The following is an 18,152-nucleotide window of genomic DNA, read 5'->3' on the forward strand; positions in this document are numbered from 1 at the left end:
GGAAGTTGGATGATCAACACCACACCTCATCTCCAACTTCCCAACTCATATTCAAAAATCAAAAGTAGGTCATTACCCACTTCTTGGTTCTATTATTTCAGACAAACCAAGTCTCCCTGAAGCTGTGGGAGTCTCCCGCATTTCGGTAGTGGCTCCCTGATGCCCGCGAGTCACATATAATCTCCCGGAATTCAGAACTGCCCCTGCACACAAACGCGCACACAGGCCACAGACTTTTTTTCTCTAATCGCGTGTGGGAAGGAGAGAGAAAAAACAGAGAGGGTTCTGATTGGCCTGTTCTCTGCAAAGAGTCTGTGAGACAGCCAATCAGTTTTTAGTGTGGCCGGGCAGTGTTTTTCCCCCTCCCAGACGGGTTCAGTTAGTGAGAGAAAGCAGATCATGGCGGAGGTAATATTAATAATTATTGTAATATGATATGAAATGTTTTTGATGTTGTGCAATTTTTTGTGATATTATAACTGTCAATTTTTGTCAAATAAAGGCTTCCCCCCCCCCAAAAAAAAGGAAAGCAGAGGCGAGCCTTCCAAAAAGAAAAACGTTAAAACTAATTTTACTAATTTTAAAATTAATTCATATAAAAGTAAAGTTTCGTTATCCTTTGGTGTGTGTGCAAGTTTTTTTTGTTTTTTGCAACTTGGGATGTCTGTATTATTTTGACAATACTGTACATTTACTATACAATAATACAAACTGTGTGTGTGCATTTGCATTACATCTTTGTCAGCAATGTGTGCAACCTAAAATAGCTTTAGGTTATCCTCAAGAGGTATTTCAGGGTCCATTACTGGATGGGTCAATGCTGTTTTGTTGGCACACAACTGGTGATTTTTCACTGTATGGTACCATCTCTCCTTGATTCTTTTTGACTTTTCTCAACTTTATTTGACTTTACTCAACTCCACCAAACTCTGTTTAACTCTGCTCCACCCAACTCTGCTTAACTCAACTCCACCCAACTCCGCTTAACTCTACCCAACTCTACTCAACTCTATTAGATGTACTAATCTGTACATGACTTTGCTCAACTCTACTTTACTCTATTTGACTGAACTTAACTGTCCATGACCTTTTTACTGTATTTAAATGTACATGACTATAGTCAACTCTATTTGACTCTATTTAACTGTACTTGACTCTATTTGGTTCTATTTTACTGTGTATAACTCTACTTAACTCAGCTCACTTTAGAGGTCTTGCAGAATTCATAACATGATGGGTTTTGTTGGCCTGTGGTGACCTTCACAATACCTTCACTACTTCCCTCTACCTAACTTAATTTAACACTGCTTGACTCTAAACAACTCTACTCAAGTCTGCTCGGCTCTGCTCAACTATACTTGACTCTTTTCGACTCCATTTGACTCTATTTGACTGTAGTCTATTCTGCTTACTTGTTGGTTCCTGGTACCTGTCTTATTTTCCTGGTTTGTTTTTCACAGCTCCCTCTAAAATGTAACTGGTGACGTCATACAGCTCTTACAGGACGTCTTTGAAAGGTTTTTAAGAGTCCATTACTCGATGAGTCAGGGCTGTTTTGTGGACCTAAACTATTGGTGCCTTTCCTCTGCATGGTATCTACACTAATTAACTTTACTCGACTATACTTATCTCAACTCAACCACAGCTCTCCCTGAAATGTATCTGGTGATATCAGAGCTCTTAATGGACTCTTTCTCTAGTACCAATCCAAGCAATGCTGCTTCAAAAGACTGCAGGGTAATTTTACAAGCTGCCATTATGAGTCAAAAAATAAATGTGACCCCTACTGTAGCTTGGAGATTTCACAAGTTGCTTGTTTTGGTCCGATGTCTCCATTGCATCACACAGAGTGACAATTCTCTCTGGCCAATGGAAGATTCATATGTCATGTTTTGGTCCCTACCTGGGTCAAGATTACAAAAACCAAGCGCCGAATATAAACGGAAAAAAAACGAGTAAAGTTGAGTTAATGTGATGTTGGTACCATGCAGTGGAAACTACCATATATTTGGCAAGCTGTTTTAATGTTATGGCTGGTGGGTGTGTATTACTACTTGAGTATGAAGGTTGACATGAACCTTCATAATGTGGAATTGTTTTATTTGTCATTTTATAACCTAAAAATTACTTACCACTCTTTCCTCCAAATATTGTTGAGCAGCCACTACATGTTTGGTGCTTCTTTAGTTTTACACTGAAGCTATGAAGTTAATCTACCTAACAAGTAACAGAAGCTAATATACACCAATTAGCATGGTGCTAACTGCACAACCCCACATCATCACATAGTGGAGGTGATCAGTAATCTCTATGGACTTGATTATGTGTATTCTGGCACGCAGTATAACTCACTGTTAGCATAGCATAGCTTGCTAGGCTATAACAGTAGCATCATCTAGAAATCTGAATGTTGAATGCTGAATGTTGCCCATACTTCAGTCTATATCAGTGTGTCATACACTTTCAAAAGCACATAATCAAGTATATTATAGATAGATGAGTTTGAGGAAACTTTGGTAAGCTAATATAATTAGCATGCTAACAAGTTTCCATTGCTTGTTAGAAAGCTAAATTTTAGCAAATGTTGGTAAAAACTTAGGTATGAAACATAGTGAAACCAGTTCTACAAGATATAGACACTATATGGACAAATGTATTGGGATGCCTGCAGGTGCTTTTACAACATCCCATTTTAAATCCATTAATGGACATTAATATACAGTTTGCTTATTTCCGTTTGCAGCACTTAACAAATAAGAGATGTGTCCCAATACTTTTGGCCAAATAGTGTTATTTAGACACAAATACGGTCACAGATCGAAAAGAAAGCGACCGTACTTACACAAAGGACCAATTAAGAAAATAATTCTCACAAAAACACCACAAAACACCGCGACGCGCGTTCTCGACAACGACCCTTACCGTGTTCTCTGTGAAATTGTAATCCAAGGAGTATTGTAATTTGCCTAGTTTTTCCTGCTCCTTAGGCTCCGCCTCCTTCTCGTTCTCCGTCAACCCTGTTTCCACTTCGTCTTCATCCTTCAGGGCCTGAAGGAGACACCCAGCCAACAGTCAGTCCGGCCACAGATGACCGCCGGCCTGCTGCCCGGAACCAGCCTGCTTGCAATATATAGGGGTCCAAGCACTAAAAACACCACAGCGGTTAACACTAGGACATGCTCGGTGATGGAAACAGCTTTGGGACGTGAAACCCCACCCCCAGACCCCCCATTTTCAGTCTGCAGGTGTCTAGTCTAATCATGGTGGATGTGAGTTGGGGAGGGTGGAGTGGTGGGGGGGCAGATCAAATGCTTTGCAAGAGCAGTGTAATAGAATCGACATTCCACCAGTAGTGCAAAGGACAATAAATACACACACAGAATATTAGAATACAGTTATAATTCCTGTCTTATGGTCTCTTTTGGTTAATTTTACTGTTTTGGCTGCTAAAATGTGTTGCTTGGTGGTTGCTGAGGTGTTGCTATGGCACAGGAGTCAAGGTTTCTAAGGTGTTGCTTTGCTAAAAGTGTTGGTTGCTAAAATGTGATATTCTGTGTTAGCTTATTTGTTGCTACACTTCCGCTGTTGGCTGCTATGGATGTGCTAGGTGGTTGCTAAGGTGTTGCTATATTTTATAATAAAATTGTCTTATCTATTACTGAAATTACACTAATTACACTTACACTTATACTACATTAAACATTTGCAAAAGTATATTTTTGTAATATTCTGTGCATATATACTTTGAAAACGCTCGCCAAAATAATCTAGCCTACTGGTGGAACGTCGGAGAAGCATCCACAGAGAATTGTTCAGTTCTTGGTGTTATTGGCATTGTTTCAGGCTGGCATCCGTGTCAATCATGTTGGGAGTGGTGCGTGGTGGGGGTGCTGGGTGGTATACACTGTATGTAAATATGTAAATGTATGTATACATGAGTGCGTGTCCCCGTGTTTTATGACAGTTCAATCAGTCATCATTAGAAAGCATGCTGTTGATGAGGCAAACGCAGCTTATCGCATCATTCAGTGACACAGTCGTAGTTCAGAAAAGAACGGGTCAGTCTGGCTGATCAGTAACACATGCAGGGCATTCTCAGTTCCCCAGAACAATGGTCTAATCTGGTGACCCCCCTCAGAACTCTCACTGGCCGGCCATGCTGATGGCCGCCGCGCTGGAGGAAGCGTTCTGTGTGCATCATGCCAGCGGAGGGTGGTGGAGTAAAGGAACAGGGCTGGTATAAGGGAACGGGGCCTGTCCTGCCGGCTGTCGGGTTCATATCTGTGAGCGAAAGGCTGAACGGAATTGATTCCTCGCTTTCCTGTATCGTTCTGAAAGCCATGCTGTTCCTACAATCAGGCTAATTAAGATTTTCCCGGGAATCTCCAGCATCCAGCAGTATTCCCGACTGTCAGCCAGATGACTGAACTGGCTGGATCACCCTCATATTGTCAGCATTTGTGTTTCATTTCAAAACAGAGGTGGGATATCTATTGATTTTAATTAGGGATGCACCGATACCACTTTTTACCTTCTGATACCAATACTGATTACAGACTTTCTCTACCATACTGATAGGCACCCTAACTACTTAAAAGGTTACATTAAGTCCTGATGTTTATAGAATTTTTATAGGTTGTATTGTATAAATACGGTATAATAAGATATAATACATTATAGCAAGCTTAAAAATACAGCATTTACAGCTTCACAGTTATAAAAAAAATCAGAAACTGCTTAATAGTATTGGTGCTTTCTATTAAAGATACAAAACTGTGTGTAAGTGCCAATACCGGCGCTTTTACCAATACAGTATAAGTATTAGTTAAAGTATATAGCAACCAATCAGAATTGAAGATTTAGAAGGGAAAAATAATGATGATTTCTTTGTTTTATAAACGGACACAAAATGTTGTAATTGGAGCTTGGGTTGGAAAATGAAACAGTAAATAAGGTAGAATATGGGCCCTTTAAAATCAACCCTACAGTTTTGTCCTAAATGTGACTGTCTTATCCATATTTAAAAAAAAAATAACATTTTTTATCAAAGAAATGAAATGTAAGACTCCAGGGAAAATGCTGATTAGTCTCTCAATAACAGGATTGGTCTAATTTACACATTTCTACATCAAATCAGAGCAAATTTACTCAAATGTCCTGAAACTCATAACTCAATCAGTAATCCAGTTGTTTATAATCCAGCTGTTTACACTGCAGAGGATTACAGCACTCGTCAAAAAATCATCTTAAATAGCTTTGATTTGTACATGTTTAAAAATAATCATGCATTATTAAAACCTAGTATTTAGAATATGGCATACTTTATATATAAGCAAACAATTGGCTCAGATTTATTTTAGCATATATTTTAGCATATTTTAGCATATGTGTTTTCATTGCAAAACACATTGCAAAAACATATAAAAACATATTTGTTGTTTATAAAATTATCTGCCAATGAAGTAAGATGATTTTATTAAATCAAATAATTTAAACATGTAATAGTGCAAACACATAAAATAAGCTGTAAGATGTTACAGCAATCTCATAATGTGAAATATGAAATATATTTAGCACATTTAAGGTGATTTCTTGTCCTGCAGCTCTTTAACATGAACAGCTGTTTATCCAGATGCTATAAATGGGTGTAATGGGGTAAAGTTTGAGTTTCAGGACAGTTAAAATGAAAATGAGCTAAATTTACTGTTTAATTAAATAAAAGTTGGACACAGTTGCTGGCTGAAGAGGTGGGCGGGATCAAGGCTGGAGGATTCTGTTCATTATGAGAACTTCAGGTTCAGACTTTTTGGGACGGCTCGTCCATTTGGAAATAGTGAGATTTTAGGATCTGAAAGATCAGGACGGACGGTGCCACCGTACCACTGTAGCACTCTAGAATTGTGGGTTCATTTTAAATCTGAATCAATGCTCTTTCGTAACTTGGACTCAATTACAAAAAGTCTTGGACTTGACTTTGCCTCTAACCCTGACTTCTAAAAGTCTTGACTCAGTCTTAGCTTTGACTCGACTAATAAAAGTCTCAGTATTGACTCAGTCTCTGTCTTTACCCAGACTCAACTACAATAAATCTTGGTTGTGACTCAGACTCAAATACTAAAAGCCTTGGTCAAGACTTGGATTTGAGTTCTAAATATCTTGATTTTTTACTCAGACTCGACTACTAAAAATCTTGGTGCTGACTCTGATTTGATCTTGACCTTGATTTAGACTCCACTATTAAATGTCTTGCTTCTGAACTTGACTAATAAATTCTTGGTCTCAGACTTGGTCTTGACTACTAAAAATATTGTTCTTGAATTAAAATCGACTATTAAAAGCCTTGGTCTTGACTCAACACTGGGAAAGACATATATATTTTAAATATATATTTTAACAACATAAATTTCATATTCTATTCTACAGGAAACAGACAGTCAAGATATTTTTTCAATAACAAAACATTTTTCACAGAGATGCAAAATTTACCACCATTTCTAGAGTGACCAATACGTAATTAAAAATAATAGCTCAGCCTTGGCGTCCACATCCTCCTCAGTAAACTGGAGCCTGAATGATAATCAGCTAATCTGATTAACCGCTAGATAATCAGAAGACATACTGGAGAGGAGAAATCAGCGAGGTTCAGCCTTGTCCAAGCGTACCCAAGTGCTCGTATAGTCATTCATTCATATATAGAGACGTATATATGTGCATACACCACAGTTACACACATATATAGTGTAGATATACATGTACTGTATGCATAGTTACATATATTGCTCTCTACGGGAGTACGTTTGTAGTCAAGAGGCTAGAGAAAAGAACATCATTGCAGCAGGCTTAAAAAAGATCCAACAGCAATGGGGAACCTACCGCCAGTGCCCATCCCGAAAAGTCATCAGACAAAACATAGATAAGGAGGACATAGAAGGAAGAAACACAAATTAAAACAACCACACACAGAGCCACCACAGTGTCTGGGCACACCAGGAGAAATGACCACCAGCAGTGCTTTAAATAAACGCTGTGCTAGCGTTAACCACGCCCCCGGAACCTAGCGGGAGGGCGGAGTCAGAGTTCGGGTCGGCTCTATGTTCGGAAGAAGGCGTTCGAAACATTAAGATATTCCCCAAATTTAACTCAAATGTAAACTTTGCTGGTGCTGACCACACCCTAAATGTAAACGGAAGGCAAAGTCAGTGTGGTCATGTGTAATGCTGGGCCCCCCATTGGCCTGTTATGTGATGAAAGTGAAAAGTGGGCGTGGCCAGGGTGGAGATGGTGATTATATGTATGGGTTTTAAAAGTTTAGGGGAATTTGGGCACGACCATTATGCCAAAATATACTAATAAAATAATGGTGCATTCACACTACAGCAAAGTGGCAGCAAAGTTAACCATCCTCACCACAAATCTCAATTTGCACCTCCACCGTACCCCGAGTTCCTTCTACATATTGCTGGCGGTGGTCACCATAAAAATTCTACACTTTGCTGCCGTGTGAACGCTCCATCAATCCACTTTACTGGATACCTTGCTGTAAAGTTATGCTGTGAACAGATTGAGTGGACAGGGTTAAATTATTACTCCAACATTCCCCCAACCTCAGCTCCATCTGCTGTATCGCGATGAGTTTGAACGACAATTTGAATACAATACTCTGAACTCAGAAAAGTAAGGAGAACTGGTTAGCATAATTCTAATTTATAATAGAATTCATTAAGCTGATGCTGAACTATGTGAAATAACACAAAAATTTAAGATCGCTTTCTAGTATTCTAGTTTCGGCTTTATTAACTGAATTAGAAGGTCTCTAGCTATTAGATTCACAGGTGTAACAATAAAATTCTTATTTAAAAACATCATGCAAGGGAGTGAGAAAAGTAGTTTCAATAGTATTTTCTGATAAAAAAAAAAAACAACTAAAAAACTAGTCCTGTCTGTAAGAGAACAAACAGATTAAGATACCAGGTTGGAAACATGCTGGAAGATGATACTAAAGTATGATATACGAAGAATTAAAGAGGTTATTTATAACCTTCTGTAATAAAAACATCACGAATAAAGTAAAACTAAGCAGGATAATATTGATCATTTCTGTATTCAGTTTGTTAGTTCGTTTTTGTATTTTCTATGTTAAATTAAAACAAACTGCTAATATATGTAATACTCTTGTTAATGGGTTTAACTGTTTAACTAATTCGTATTAGTTTTTGCACAAATTAACATCTTTTTCACACTATAAGGCACACCAGATTAAGGCACACTATTAATAAACGTGACACTAGTATGTGACACTAGTAAGGAACAGGTCTCGCCACTGGGTGGTGGTGGTGGGGGTAACTTAAGTAAAGCTAAGTAAACATAACCGTAATTCATAGCTTGTTTTAACACACTAAACACGCAGGCTACAGTCTGACATACCTGCCTCTGAACACAATGTATAGGCTAGCACTTAGCTTTAGCGGCTGATGCTAATACTGCGTCAGCCTTGTGATGGAGAACTAAACTTAAACTCCTGTTTAATGCTGCACTTCAGCAGAGTAGCATTACTGCTAAAACTGGTAGAATTCATACATAAGGTGCACTGGATTAAAAGACGCACTGACGTTTTTTTGGGAAAAATAAAGGATTTTAAATGTGCCTTATAGTGTGGAAAATATGGTAGAGTAAAATAAACTTGTAAGTAAATGTGTCACAAATCTTTCATAGGCGACTGAGTACTATTTAACTATTTTTATTGTGTAATATAAAATCTCGCACAGTAACTTGTAGTGGTCTCTGATAATAAAGTGCAATAAAGCCTAATTTAATGTAATTTGGTTATGTCATTAAACTAAAAAGCTCAACAAATGTAAGCAGTAGCAGGTAATTGTGGTGTGTAAAAGTGTAGAGCCGGGCTGTAAGTCAGTGTCATTACATGGCAGATTAAAGGACTTTATCGATTATTATGTTAGAAGAGTGAAGCGTCATCAGAGTGTTATAATGCAATTAGTATGCAAACCGGGGTCAGAGTGTCGGTGTTGGATGTAATTTGCATTTGCGACGTTAAAAAGGAGGCGGTGCACGTCGCCCATCAATCCCCCACCCCCCGTCTTAATTAGCTAGCGTCATTTCTCTGGGTTGATACCACTTCATAGTACAGCATATTAATATGCAGCACTACTACTATAAAAGAAAATATAACAGAGCTAAACAAAGAACAGAACTGAACACAACAACATGTACGTTTAGCTATTAGCAGCAGAACGCAGAGCTCTGTCGGCTCTGAGCCGTTTTTACCCTGCCAGGTTCTCAATCCTGTAATTAAAGTCAGCAGTCAGGCAACAGCATTAACAAAGACATTTACATTTACAAAACTCGTCCTATTGTTCTTTCTTTCAGCTCGTTTCCTGTCAGTCTAGCTCTGAACGCTAATTCAAGACAATAAGACTCATTAGCATTGTTCTGTAATGACTTATGCTGCGTTCCAGTGCTGATCGGAAGGTGTATAAAAGACAGGTGGTTAACTAACAAATGACATTTTACTGTGGTATTTATTTATTTAAAAATGTGTATATTTCAAGAATTTCCCCCCGGGGATCAATAAAGTATCTATCTATCTATCTATCTATCTATCTATCTATCTATCTATCTATCTATCTATCTATCTACACTATTTCTATGTTTTTCTCTTTCTTGAGAAAGGCAGTATATATATATAAATGTACTTTGATAATAAAATCAAATGCTAAAAATGTTTTATGAACATTTATCAAATGTTAAACGTTTTGACAAGTTTTTTTAAGTATTGTAAAAAAAAAAGAAATCTAACTAAAAGTGATAACACAGCAGAAATATGTTAATGGTTTAATATGGAGTCTAGAACTCAATTCAAAATGCTGTGAAATCCCAGTCTGGAAAACTGCCCTATAGTGTACAAATAAGTACTATAAATAAGATACATATTTAATAGACACAATTGTACTGTAAATGCTTATTATGTTTGATATTAAACATTGCAGTAACATAGCTCAACACTGCAGTATATAGCAATACATTTTGGAGCTTAAATTATTTATGCAGTTTATTAGCTACAATTGTTAGAAATAGCAGGTAATTATGGGTAAACATTGCATTAGCTCTTATATATGTGTGTGTGTGTGTGTGTTTGTGTGTGTGTGTGTGTGTGTGTGTGTGTGTGTGTGTGTGTGTGTGTGTGTGTGTGTGTGTGTGTGTGTGTTGGAATTTAATTGCTAAAAACATAATAACTACACAATAAAAACGGAGTACCAGTCAAAAGTTTGGACCCATCTTCTCATTCAAAGTTTTTCTTTTTTTCCTTTACTTTGTAAGTGAATACTGAAGTCATAATAAAGTTAGGGAACACGTAAGAAATCATGTTTTAACATTAAAATTATACTCTGTGAAGAATTTACATGAATCTTATCTGTGGTGCTGTCAACTTGCATTTTCAGAGGATGGTTACTCTGATGAACTTATCCTGTACAACAGAGGCAACTCTTGCTCTTCCTTTCCTGGTGCAGTCTTGATGAGCCATTTTCATCATAATGTTTTGGATGGTCTTTGCGGTGACTGCACTTAAGGACTGACTGAACTTTATTCCTTTAAGTCAGTTTAAGTTGAGTAGTTTTTGCCTTAATTTGAATTTGAACTTCACTCAAATAGTGCTATTCACTGTATACCAAATCTACCTCTTCACAACATTACAACTGATGCCCTCAAACACACTAAGAGACAAGAAGTTCAAGTAATTAACTCTAAATAAGTTCAGCACAGTTGTTAACTGAAAGCCATTCCAGGTGACTACATTACAAACCTAACTGAAAAATGCCAAAATATGCAAAGCTAAGCACGAGGTGCTACTTTGATTTTTTTTTTATATAAAACATATTCTGGTTTGCTTAGCATTTTTTTGCTGTCTAAATAATTACCTATGTTTTTCTTCATGGTTTGGATGACTTCAGTATTAATCTATTCTACAATGCAGTTTAAAGTGTGTCCAAATTTGTGACTGGTACTGTAGCTACATAAAAGGTAAAAAGTCATACATCCTTTGAACTAAATAAATGAAGGTTAAGAATTCTGAATTTCCCACTTGTAAATACGACTTCAGTGGTTGTTTCTGTCTGTTCAATTTACCAGTTTAATAAAGTTTTTTTTTCTAGTTCTAACATCACTCAAACGCAGCATAAGTGCTAAAATGCTAAAAGTAAACAATCAGCATTAGCATGTTTCTGTTAGCAAATATTTAGTGGTATTTTGGTAAAAAACAGAAATGCTGTACCTCGGTTTTGGTCCCGTCTATCACGTCCTTCATGTTGATGGCGTTCTTGCCCTTGTCTTTGCCCTTTTTCTTGTTCTTCTTCTTGAATATCCACTTTTTGCAGATGCAGAAGCAGCAGGACACGACTAGCACCACGGCTACGAACGCTATTGCCACGATAGCCCATGACGGCACTGCAGTGGCAGGAGAGAAAAAGACGGAGCTGTTAGCATTAGCATTAAACAACTAGCATGAAGGGCGTGAAGCATGTTTACTGATTTTACTTTACCTAAAACAGAGCTAAACATTTAGTTAGAAGCTTAAATAAAGGTTTGAGTTTTAGTGATGATATAGTGCTCAATATTCTAAACCACCAGTACAGCAGTACTGCACCAGTTATTACTTAGCTAATAACTCAGCAGAGAATGTTCACAGATTGTTCAGCAATATTTGTAAAATATTAGCCTGTAACATTACTGGAACGTTTCCTAGGCATGTTATTAGAACACTTCTCACACAATCTGTTTCCATTTATACAAACTAACAGCACAGAGAAGTGATATATTCCTAAAATAGTGATAAAAAGTGATAAAAATTGATACATCACACTGATTCATTACATAACTAATGAATCTGACATAAAACATTTGTCAAACGAATGTACTGGACCTTTCATTTAAATGTTAATCATATTTCCTAAATTTAAACCTTAAATCTGATAAAAAAACTATATTAAATAGTGAGAACCAGTAAATAAACAATACTAGGAAAAGAGGAACAAGGAGTGTATAAAAACACATGCCCCTTCATTATCATATGGGGGAATTGTAGAAAATAGGAATAAAAATACAGTTATTGAACAAAAGTTTCAAAATAAATGCAGAAAAATATAAAAGTATAGTGAATGATACAGAAATAAATCAATAGAGGATATATAAATGCAAAATAAAAAATAAAAACACTTAAAAATACAATATTTGTTTAATTATTAATTTGTACACAACATATTTTAATGTATTTATAATTTCAAACTTGTTATCAATTCATAAAAAATATTTTGACAAATCTGCTGTATATGGAGTAGAAGTCAATATAAAATGATTTTCGTCATCTTTAAACATTTCTATTGGTACAATAATAACAAATCATCATTTCTGGAGCATTTCTATTGGTCCCTTTATTATAAAATTTATATTGCTCTGTTCATTAATGAATAACATTATGAATGAGTCCATCGCAACCACCCCACTGTGAATGCCTCTGAAGTGTACTTCACTAAAACCGGGTTAGGTTGTTTTTACCCTGGAAATAATGCAGTAATGTAGTTATGAGTATATAACGAGGCTGAACATCACTTCCTCCTCAGGTTTTTTTATTTATCCTCGGTTGGAGATGTGAACACATTTGGAGCCTCAGAGGAAGCGGCGTCTGTCTGCATCTAACGGCTCTTTGATCAGCTGAAAGGGAACATGTTGCTGTCTAGACGCTGAAGCTTAATGATCTCGACTCAAACAGAGATGTTTAAACACTTGAGCGAAGCGCCCTCGGCCAATTTAGCGAGAATAACAAACGCTGCGCTCCGGATCACATCGCCGAGCCCGGCACCGTTACCGAGCTCACGCTGCGGAGCCGATCAGCCACGGTGAAGGAAGGGTTTAATCAGAGGAGGAGGAGGAGGTGTTTATCCTAAACCAGTATTTCCCATCATCCACCACGGCTCTCTGGGGGTTCCAGTAGAGAGTCCATCCCTCCGCTTCTACTCATTGGCTGTTTTCAGCTGACCCAGCTAATATACTACAACACTACAACATCGCCTTAACACCACTGTGACACCACCTCAACACCACTATAACATCGCTTCAACACCAATACCACATTGCCTCAATACGATCTCAACACCACCTCAACATCGCCTTAACACCACTACAACACTAAAACATCGCCTCACCACCACAACATTGCCTTAACACCACAATACCACCTCAACAACACACCACTACAACACTACAACACTGCTACAGCACTACAACACCACCTCAACACCACAACACCACTACACCACCACAACACTACAACACCGCTACAGCACTACAACACCGCCTCAACACCACTACGACATTACAACATCGCCTCACCACCACAACATTGCCTTAACACCACAATACCACCTCAACAACACACCACTACAACACTACAACACCGCTACAGCACTACAACACCACCTCAACACCACTACACCACCACAACACTACAACACCGCTACAGCACTACAACACCGCCTCAACACCACAACACCACCACAACACTACAACACTGCTACAGCACTACAACACCACCTCAACACCACTACACCACCACAACACTACAACACCGCTACAGCACTACAACACCGCCTCAACACCACTACGACATTACAACATCACCTCACCACCACAACATTGCCTTAACACCACAATACCACCTCAACAACACATCACTACAACACTATGACACCACCACACCACTACAACACTACAACATCACCTCAAAACCACTATGACATCACCTCAAAACCACACCACTACAACACAACATCGCCTGATCACTACAACCCCACAACAAGTCAACAGTACAACACCACCTCAACACCACTACACCACCACAACACTACAACACCGCTACAGCACTACAACACCGCCTCAACACCACTATGACATTATAACATCGCCTCACCACCACAACATTGCCCTAACACCACAATTCCACCTCAACAGCACATCACTACAACACTACAACACCACTTCAACAACACAAAACCACCTCACCACCACAATACTACCTCAACAACACATCACTACAACACTATGACACCACCACACCACTACAAAACTACAACATCGCCTCAAAACCACACCACTACAACACAACATCACCTGATCACTACAACAGCACAACAACTCAACAGTACAACACCACCTCAACACCACAACACCACCACACCACCACAACACTACAACACTGCTACAGCTGAACAAAACCACCTCAACACCACAACACCACTACAACACTTCAACACCACCTCAACAACACAACACCACCTCAACACCACTACACCCTCAACACCACAGTAGTGAGTAAGGCATGTGAAACATATGTGTAATAAAACACGCTAGACATCTCTGGAGTTGGAGCTTCTACCAATGCAGCCTTTGGTGATGTTGCTGCAATTAATTCCTGAAGCAATACAATTAAATATGAAAGCAAAAGAAATATATGACTCCATTGCTGTTGCTAAAATGATAGACCATCTATGGATACCACATCAACCACCTAGTAGCCAATAGGTACAATTTAGGATGTGCTGCTAAGCAACAATGAGAAAAATGCTTGTAAGATAAAATTTTAATTGCTTTTACAGTTTTTTCCAATTGCTAAGACACTATAATGACACGAATAGCACATTTTTTTAAACTGACACACAGAGAGTATAACCTCTTCTCAAGTATCCAAAACTCTAAACACGTTTTCTGCTTTACACACATTTTACAATTCAGAATGGCACTTTTTAACTGCACTGAACACGATTCTCTACATAACACACAACAATCTGAGATAAAGTCACATGTTTGCCATGTCAAAACACTGCCATTCAACATGACAAAACATGAGCTAATTGGACGATATATGTGCCACCTGGCCAAACACCTCATTGGTTAATTGTTGGCACTTCAATCAGGAGGTAAGCACTATAAAAAGCCCACAGGTGAGCCTTTCTTTTATAACAACAATGGAAGCTGCTGCAGAGGGAAGAATGAGAGGTGGAGGAAGATTTAGAGGTAGGGGTAGAGCTGCTAGAGGAATTCAAGGCCAAAGAAGACAACTTTCAAATGAAATCAGAGCAACCTTAGTTGATCATGTCATCAACCATGGGCTGACTATGAGAGAAGCTGGACAGAGAGTTCAGCCCAACTTGAGCCGCTTTACGGTCGCCTCTGTCATCCGGACGTTTAGACTGGAGAACAGGTATGTAACCAAAATTTATTTCACATTACGTAGTACACCACATGTCTTAGTTGGGGGTATCAGTTGAGTGACACCTGTTTTTTTTGGCTACTATGGCTGATGTCATGCACTAACTGTACAAATTTCCTGATTATTTTCCTGTACTGTGTGTGGAAATACCTTTTAGGCAGCATTGTCCAAGCCCTGTATATATATAGATTTTTTTGGTTTCTTTTTCTAAAGGACTGAGAGATGCCACCATGATGGAGGAAGGGGCCAAATGTTCACCGCTGTACAAGAAGCTGCCATAGTAAACTTGGTTAGGGCAAATAATGAAATCAGATTACGAGAAATTCAAAGCCACATCATCCAAGAAAACACAATATTCAGCAACATTCAACAAATCAGTCTTTCTACATTGGCTCGCATTCTCAAGCGAAACCAAATCAGAATGAAACAACTTTATAAAGTGCCTTTTGAGAGAAACTCTCAAAGAAACAAAGAGCTCAGACGAGCATATGTGGATGTAAGTACAATATTGACTACAGTACACATTGTTTACCAGCGTACTGGATAACACCATGTTCACTGATTTTTGTTCTTTGTTTTTAGACAGTACTGGAAATGGATGCTCATGCAACTCCACATGAGTTCATCTTTATAGATGAGGCTGGGTTCAACCTAGCAAAGACCAGAAGAAGGGGAAGAAATGTCATTGGCCACAGAGCAATTATAAATGTTCCTGGCCAACGTGGTGGGAACATCACAATGTGCGCTGCCATCTCCAATACGCATGGTGTCCTCCACCGCCTTGCCAACCTTGGACCATACAACACAGCCCATATTCTCACATTTCTGGGTAGACTCCACAACATTCTCATACCAGAGCGAATGAATGACGCAGACCGTCACAGAAACAGGTACGTTGTAGTATGGGACAACGTGAGCTTTCATCGTGCAGTCACAGTCCAAAACTGGTTTGCTGACCACCCACCATTTCTCGTGCAATACCTCCCACCATACTCACCATTTCTGAACCCCATAGAAGAGTTCTTTTCAGCATGGCGGTGGAAGGTATATGACCGGCAGCCCTTTGTGCGCATGCCTCTTCTGCAGGCTATGGAAGAGGCATGTGAGGAAATTGATGTGGGTGCAATTCAGGGATGGATAAGGCACTCAAGACGCTTCTTCCCTCAATGTCTGGCAAAGGACAATATTGCCTGTGATGTGGACGTGGCATTGTGGCCAGACCCAGCTGTACGGCAAGAAGCTGTCTAATTATTTTTCTTGCCTCTTTTTTCTATTTTTTTTCTTGCAGATTTCTTTTGTATTTTTTTTCAGTTTATTGTTTTTTATGAGCATATTTTTGTTTGTTCCAATGTATTTCTGCTGCATTGCATTGACTTGTTTTACTGAACAATAAAATATTCGGCAGCATCTGTGTGTGTCTGCATATATTTCTGTGCATGTGAACAATCTGAAGAATTTTCTACAATTTGAACTGTTTTTGTATTATGGTTAAGCTTACTGAAGGTGACAGTGCTTTTCATTATACCCAGCAGTGTGTAGATGGTTAGACAAAAATCTGGTAACCTGAAGGAAGTGTGTCTTATTTGGTGCAAAAGTTTGATTTTGATAATGCTGTATTTAGTTTTGCTTGCAGTGCTTCATTTTGCAGGATATATAAGTTGTTTTGCAGTTTGAGTGTGTGGTTTCGTGAATTGTGTTAAATATTTGATAAAACAAGCCTAGTTTACAAAATTGTGTTTTAGCAATTGGAAAAAACTGTAAGTTGTCTTAAGATTGTTACTTTGGAGATGCGTATTAGTTCCAGTGGCATCCACATGTAGCCAGTCATTTCTCTACTGACTAAACACAAACTGTCCAATCTACCCACCAACTTTCACTTCTGTGGGTTTAATAATTCTGTGTTCAATTGCTTTTTTTTGACAAGGGCTCTACCTTTTTTATTTCAGAGGAAACATTGAATAAGCAGGTGTCCCAACACTTTTGTCTCCATAGTGTAGCAAGAAACCTTGGCTGGTGTCTCAGCAGCAGTGTGCGTCTATAGGCTGAGCTTTAGGGTAGCGGATGGTCTTTTCTGGGATCTGTCTGAGACTAAACACAGCTTCCAGCTTTAGCACCAGAGCTGTCAGTTCCAGACAAGCGGCTGTCCTCCTCTGCCCACAGACAGGCGGCATAACAGCCTGCTGCCAACACAGCACCATTGCGCCCGGAACAATGGAGCTAAAAGCAGCCGTAAAGCACGCATCAGCGGCCCGCACGTATCACACGCTCCACCGCCGCACACCGGCATGATTAACAGCCCAACAGAAGCACTGGAAGATTTCTGAGATTCAGAGAGGTGTTCAGTAATCACAGCTCCTGCATCTCCGCTGAAAACACCAACATCTGCCAACCCACGCCACTCTCGTACAGTCCAGTGGACGGGCAGCGCCAACCAAAAAATCATGAGACCACAATCTGATTCAAAAGAAAAAAGAAAAGGGTCCACTTTTAGTCTCTGAATCAATTCAAACTGTGACAGTGCTACATTTTGGGACCAGTGATTTCATAATGATTAAAGATAACACTAGGTGTAAAGTTACATGTAAGGTCCTGGGTCAACCACAACTACTATAACTGGTCATTTAATGTTTGGAAGTTTTTTTTAGGCTGACAGTCACAAGTTTACTAGGCGTCCAGTACCTGAAGCACCTGAAGGGGGACATTTATCAAAAAATAAAAATTGCTCAAACTCTAAAGCAGTGATTCCCAACCTTTTGCAACCAGCCAATTAACCCTGCAGGCACGTAACAGTATAAGACGTCAATCTGACGTAAAATGTTTGTCATCTGATGCCATGACCAACATTTAGCATGAAATAATGTCTATTGATGTTGGT

The 18,152-nt window shown here is 38.8% G+C and overlaps 3 protein-coding genes across 6 annotated transcripts in view; 2 read left to right on the top strand and 1 right to left on the bottom strand.

The window, feature by feature from the left end:
- The window catches only part of rps16 (ribosomal protein S16), a 1,145,183-nt gene that overhangs the window by 311,695 nt on the left and 815,336 nt on the right, over nucleotides 1-18,152 (top strand). The window lies entirely within an intron of this gene.
- The window catches only part of syt1a (synaptotagmin Ia), a 409,759-nt gene that overhangs the window by 50,351 nt on the left and 341,256 nt on the right, over nucleotides 1-18,152 (bottom strand). For 3 of the 4 annotated variants that reach the window (XM_022671493.2, XM_049473918.1, XM_007287794.4), the window contains 2 exons: nucleotides 11,288-11,460; nucleotides 2,923-3,048 (listed from right to left, as the gene is read on the bottom strand). In XM_022671493.2, coding sequence (XP_022527214.1) covers nucleotides 2,923-3,048; nucleotides 11,288-11,460 — 299 coding nt within the window. The remainder of the gene's footprint in view (nucleotides 1-2,922; nucleotides 3,049-11,287; nucleotides 11,461-18,152) is intronic. The other variant, XM_022671494.2, reaches the window with a different exon arrangement.
- On the top strand, nucleotides 14,662-17,157 carry LOC111192985 (uncharacterized). Its single transcript, XM_049473960.1, has 2 exons — nucleotides 14,662-15,773; nucleotides 15,860-17,157. The coding sequence occupies exons 1-2, from the start codon at nucleotides 15,528-15,530 to the stop codon at nucleotides 16,523-16,525; spliced, it is 912 nt and encodes a 303-aa protein (XP_049329917.1). The 5' UTR covers nucleotides 14,662-15,527; the 3' UTR covers nucleotides 16,526-17,157.

The sequence above is a fragment of the Astyanax mexicanus genome, chromosome 2, assembly GCF_023375975.1.
Source record: "Astyanax mexicanus isolate ESR-SI-001 chromosome 2, AstMex3_surface, whole genome shotgun sequence".
NCBI classification, from domain to species: Eukaryota; Metazoa; Chordata; class Actinopteri; order Characiformes; family Acestrorhamphidae; genus Astyanax; species Astyanax mexicanus.

Bases quoted from the DNA above. Each gene is read 5' to 3' on its own strand.
- LOC111192985 (XM_049473960.1), top strand. From the start codon at position 15,528: ATGTTCACCGCTGTACAAGAAGCTGCCATAGTAAACTTGGTTAGGGCA. The intron at 15,774-15,859 runs GTAAGTACAATA...CTTTGTTTTTAG, and splicing joins TCAGACGAGCATATGTGGAT to ACAGTACTGGAAATGGATGC.